Source organism: Grammomys surdaster, unplaced genomic scaffold (assembly GCF_004785775.1).
Source record: "Grammomys surdaster isolate TR1022 unplaced genomic scaffold, NIH_TR_1.0 111960, whole genome shotgun sequence".
Lineage (NCBI taxonomy): Eukaryota > Metazoa > Chordata > Mammalia > Rodentia > Muridae > Grammomys > Grammomys surdaster.
The window spans coordinates 6,042-11,882 of record NW_021611614.1 but is presented as its reverse complement, the minus strand read 5'-3'; the positions used below and the strand labels follow the sequence as shown (position 1 = coordinate 11,882).

The following is a 5,841-nucleotide window of genomic DNA, read 5'->3' as shown; positions in this document are numbered from 1 at the left end:
TTCTAAAGAGAGTGATTTTATTTATTTTTAGAGAATCATTATACACACGCATGCATTTGAAATGTATATAATTAAAAGCAACTGCTTAGCAATGAACTGTTGTGGCGCATCTCCAAAGCAGACATTATAAATGTGCACTTAGCAGTCTTTCCCAGTTGTGAAACACTTCAATATTTTAATCTGAAGTAGAATGTACTTTGTATCATATTGTAGGCAGTAGGAAAGGTTAAACATTGCCAAAAATTTATTATTTTTGCTACTTGATTTTAAGAACGAAAGATACTCCCAGGTAGGAAAATTTTCCTCCATCTCTGCTGTAGGAGACACCTAAAAATAAAAATAATAATCAATTGCATATTGATTACATTGTTAGTGTTTCTTTGTCCTTATATCTTCTGTGCCCAATCAGAGAAATGCATTCAAAAATGTGCTGCTTCCATCAAGTTATGAGTTTTCATTTATCTAAGCCAAGAGAATCTCACGTAGTTAGACTTTTAGAATCTGTGGAGAAGAGTCATGTGCATTTCTTCTATCATGTAATTAATAGCAAAGGAAGTATCCAATTTCAAAGCAGAGGAAATGTAGAATATTTCTGGTTGATTCAGGGCCAATGGAAGAGCTCATCTCAGTTGCTCATTCAGGAAATTATTACATGTCCTTTCATATGTATTTCATGAAAGATGATATGCACCGCTATTCTACTAAGTCTAACCTCCATGAAGTCTATGTATAAAAAAATATCACAATTGATTGGATCAGATGGTGATTTAATATGTAGACCCATAGCATTACAGTGATTGAAGGACCAGAGCCCCTGTGAAAGGATCATTTGAACCCCAAAGGAGTCATGAACCACAGGTAGAGAAACACTGCCTTATGAAAAGATTGTGAACAATATCAGATATCTGTTTCACTCTGGAAAGATGAGGTGTTTTAAAAATGTTTTTGTTGTTGTTATTGTTGTTGTTAATTTTCACAACCAACCTATTTTATGAGTGAAAATAACTAATGTGAAGTGCTCACCTTGGTTAGAATCCACCTAAGGTCATCCAGGATTTGTCTGTTGTTCTCTTCAATCTCCTTGACTTTTGAGAGTATAGTTTCAGGGACATCTTGCATGGCACTCAGTTCAAGCACTAGATGGTAGAGAGGGCTGATCCAGGAACCCACAAACTTGATCAAAGTTTTTAAAAATGGTACTATCTATGAGACACAATTGAACAATTGCATTAAATAGTTTCAGTGTAGCAGGTTCGATACCTGTAATGGTCATGTCAAGTAGCTGAACTGAAACATGTATTTTCTATGTGTATATGACACATATATAGATGCCACAGAGTTTGGAATTATTATATTTAAACAACTGGTGTATTTTCTTAAAATTAAAACAAATTATGGGTCTTGTCAATTAATATTTTTCTGAGGTTAAGGCATCATACTTTGTTCTCCCTATGAAGTTCTAACAGCTTCCTTTCCAATGAGATCTTTATTATTTGGTTATTTCTTCAAGCTGTAAAATGATTTTTGCAAGTATTCAATAGGGACCACTAAGGTTTGACTCATGATAGATACAGGCAGGTGTATTTCAATAAGGGCTTCATGTACAGCATGTATAGGGGAAGAAGTATATCATATCAATTAATAGAACTAATATGATACGTAAACATTCTCATCACGAATTTGGGCATTGTTGTATCCTAAGGAACATAATCTATCATTTCATAGAACAACTCTGTTCATCTGGTTTTCAGTTAAGTCATAGAGAATAATAGAGTAATGAAGAGTTAGGTAACAATTAAATAGAATCAGAAAAGATTTGAAAATCAAGAAGTGGATAGTCTTCTGTCACATAGATTGCTATCATGCAGAACCCATAGCAACAAATAATAAATACAGCCACATTGTTATCACTGACTGAGAAGTGAGTATATATCCATGGATAGTCAATTTAGCTCAAAGAACCTAAAAAAATAGTAAGTAATATTTTAGTGGTTGCTCATTCCTAAAATGCCATTCTCTAAATGATGTACTTAACCGTTTGCTACACTTTTTTGGGTATTTGATTTTATTTATAACTTATCATGACTATAATATGATTATTTTCTATACTTTATCTTCATTTTTCTGCATGTCTGGTTACTGTATCTCTCATAACGCTTGTAATAACTGTCAGTACCACAAAAGTAATATATTGCTTCTAGAGTTCTGTGGAAAACCCAAGAAGGAAACTCACTTCAATAGTTACGTGTTCAGTTCCCCTATTTGGGGTTTTATGTGAATGACAGTGAGTTCCAGCTCTCACAACAGTCTCGTCCTCCCTAATCAGTTGTGAACTCTGCAAATAAAACATAAAACTAAATTCAGAAATCATAAATAACTTCATGACCAGAATATTAATGCATTTCAGTGGCTTTGTAAATTTTAACATAAGTAATTCATAAAATACACATATTAATGAATTAAGAAACTCTACATCATGCAGTTTTGTGTTTATACATTGTACCCGCAATATAATTTGTTTTTTTCCATTACGTTTTGAATATTTAACTCCTTCCTCCCTTACTCAGTTTTCTTTGCTTTGAAAAGTTAAGCTAAGGATGGCAGAAACTGAAAGAATTAAATCTATGAATAACTAAGTTATTTAGTTATCAACATTGTATAGGATTTCAGCATAAAGCCATAGCAATTTATTAATCTTGCTATTTTTTGCAGTAGGAACTGACATTTCCTTACCCAGACAATAGAATTATAAATTTCTTTATTTAACATGTAAGAATATAGCTGGGCATGTTTGTAATTGTTTTAGAATCAAACTCTCTCACAAAAATAAAATATTTTACAATGAATTCTATATAAACTCAAAGTGCACAAATTATAAAAATTATAAATTAATATCATTTATCGAATTAGACATTGTGTGATTAATAAATTATTTAACATAATTATATACTTTAGAGTATATTTTATTTAAAATAATCAGCTAATTCATGAAAGGTTAATGAATAATTATGAAGGTTAGGAAGTTGATACACTGTCAATTAAAAACAGGAAATACAAATACTGTATAATGCTTTCTCTTCTAAAGTGCAATCATTGACTTGAGGCCCTTATTGGGAAGCAGCTGGAAAAATGAAAGGTACTTACAAAAGATGCAAATTGTCCAGATGAGAATTTGTTGTAGTGCTGAGTCATGTTGAGGGGAGAAAAATAACATCTAGTCAATAAAACCTATGATGAATGGTTTATTTCAAACAGAGACACATTCTTTTGATGCCCATCATATTGTTTCTATAGTTTCATTTTTTCTATCATTGAGATATGACAGTCACTAAAAAGGGAATGAATCTACTTTACATTTTTATTACTGCCCTGATATTGGACAAATTGCTATCACTGAAAGTCTTTAAACCCCTATTCCTTGTATTTATGGGCTTCTTGAAAGGCTAGATTTTCTCTCTGTCTCTGTCTCTCTCTGTCTCTCTGTCTCTCTGTCTCTCTGTCTCTCTGTCTCTCTCTCTCTCTCTCTCTCTCTCTGAGTTTCTCTCTCTTTCTCTCTCTTCGTTCCTTTCTTCTGTTCCTTCTTTCTTGCATCTTCACATGTTTTACTTTATCTCTGTTACAAATATAAAGTTCACTGTAATGTACATCTTTTACGATGTGTACTGAAGTGTGCTAAATGAACATGGCCAACAGAATTTCATGATCCTCAATGCAAATCCAGGAATTAGAGTTCTTATCCAAGCATATTTTAAAAGTATCTACCATAGTTAATTTTTATTTTTAATAAAGTAGAGAAAATATATTAATATCATTAGATTCTATAAAATTTCAAGACACTGTCCAATTGACCTTGCAATTGTTTCAATAGTTGGGGAATCTTTATCCATGAAGGTGAAATTTTTGATATTTGAATCATGATATTTAGTATCTCAGCTTCTAGTGCAGTTCAAGTATTAGTACAGAGGTTGAGGTACTTACAAGTTCTACGTATAATTGGTCAGCAAGATTGTGGACAGTTTCAGCTCTCTGGATGGCACTGTTAAATGTTTCCACAAGGGGGTTCCAGCAGCCACCCTCTTCTGCCATACATGCAGGAATTGATGCAACTTTTTCCCACAGCAACAAGTTTGAGACCACCAGCACCAGGAGTGCCCCAGCTATATAGAAACAAAACACAATTAGAGATGGTATATTAACCTGGGTTCTCCTAGGCCCAAGAATGCTGTATCTGGAAAAAGGTTTTTTTAGATTTTGGGGGGTTTTGTTGTTTGTTTGTTTGTTTGTTTGTTTTTTAATGTTTTACTGAATGACTTTATATTGGATATATGAAATGACATATAAAGTCACTCTAAGCTCTTAGGCAATTAATTGAATTTTTCTGAATATTAATTTGAGGAGCAGGTGATTTCACATTTTTTTGTATTGTTTAAGAAGTGCTTCTGAATTTCACAAATACTGGAAATTAAAATTAGTTTTAAGGCATTTTTCGATGGTTTATTGTCTTTGTAATTTAAGCTCATCTTCAGTTATCAAACTCTTGAAGAATATACAATTTTTAATCATCATGTATGATGTCAATGTTTTTGGACGCTTATGTCACAAGGATAGCAAGGTATACATCTTTGCTTCTTGTATAATTGGACAATAAATATCACAATGATGATTACTAACAAGAAGATGAAGAGATATTCTCTAATATATGATATCAAGTTAGAACTGCTAAGATGATAAAACTCCATCAGACATTTTTTCATCAAAAACTTCAAATCATTCTTTTAAAGTTGACCTACCCAATAATTTTGTCTACAGATTAAACTCTCTTAAGATAATCTGAACATATTAAGGATAGAGAATGATTGCATGTTCAAACTGTTTTTCTAATGGTTTATTATTGGTTAAGGTAGAAATCAGAACACCAACCATCAATACTTTTTACTCACAATTCTGTTTCTTCTAACCTGAGATACGATTAAATTTATCCACTGAATTTACACTTTTAATGTTTTCCAATTTCTAAAACTCCAAAACATTGCCCATTTGAGATATATTATTCTTTGTTCTGGAAGATATATATGCATTGGAAGCTGCTTAATAATTCCCATCGGTTCTACCCATTGTATACAAGGAATATTTCCTCCTTCTCTCTCCTCAAGAGAGAAGACAGGACAACACAGACTCTCTTTGAACATTGCAACATGTCTCAAGTTAAAGGATGATGAAAACTACTAATCCAATTGTCTCCTGTACCCTTGTACAGTTTCTTTCAAGAAAAATAATTTTAAAAGTTAATATAAAGTCTCTGCAGAATTCTACTCTTGGTAATCTATGAACAAATATCTCTTCACTCCAGATAGAACATGAAAGATTCGAAAGAAAGTATTCCATTAAAATAAACTCATAGAACCACTAAACTGAATGCTTTTACTAAGAGAGGAATTGGATTGGGGTGGGGGGTTCCTTACAGAAGTGAGGTTGACTCAGTGGCATCTCTATCGCTGAGGAGTTCCTAAGTAGGACAAGTTCTGTATCTGAAGATCTGCTTCAATGGAGTTGCATATTCAGTTAGTTTCTTGATCCTATATATCTTAGCAGATCACCCCAAGGGCATGTACAGCTATGTGACAGCATGAGGTCACGTACAGAAACACTTATTCATGAACCATGTCTTTCTATCTTCAGGGAATATCAACAGTTTTATTGCAACATACTTATAAGTGTCTGGATGGTTTCTTTTTACGTGTTCCTATATGTTGATTCTTGTGCAAATATTTTTGAAAGCTCTGATGCCTTTCTCAACTGCCTGGTTAAAGATGATTATGTCAGATCATGAAAAAATAATTG

General features: G+C 32.7%; 1 protein-coding gene across 2 annotated transcripts; it reads right to left on the bottom strand.

The window, feature by feature from the left end:
* Window positions 1-138: 138 nt before the first annotated feature.
* LOC114635557 (prolactin-8A6-like) lies at window positions 139-5,487 on the bottom strand. Of its 2 annotated transcripts, none has more exons than XM_028784083.1 (6): window positions 5,463-5,487; window positions 3,979-4,157; window positions 3,145-3,183; window positions 2,234-2,335; window positions 1,024-1,203; window positions 139-327 (listed from the first exon to the last, which is right to left on the bottom strand). In XM_028784083.1, exons 1-6 carry the CDS (start codon window positions 5,485-5,487, stop codon window positions 139-141), a joined length of 714 nt encoding a protein of 237 aa, XP_028639916.1. The 2 variants fall into 2 exon arrangements, with proteins under 2 accessions (XP_028639916.1, XP_028639917.1); XM_028784084.1 differs by having other exon boundaries at window positions 3,979-4,154.
* Window positions 5,488-5,841: the final 354 nt, after the last annotated feature.

Excerpts from the sequence above, each read along its gene's own strand:
- LOC114635557 (XM_028784083.1), bottom strand. The coding sequence starts at position 5,487 with ATGCCACTGAGTCAACCTCACTTCT. Across the intron at positions 3,184-3,978 it reads ACCAATTATACGTAGAACTT|CACTACAACAAATTCTCATC; the intron begins GTAAGTACCTCA and ends AACATGACTCAG. Across the intron at positions 1,204-2,233 it reads CTGAACACGTAACTATTGAA|ATAGTACCATTTTTAAAAAC; the intron begins GTGAGTTTCCTT and ends TGTGTCTCATAG.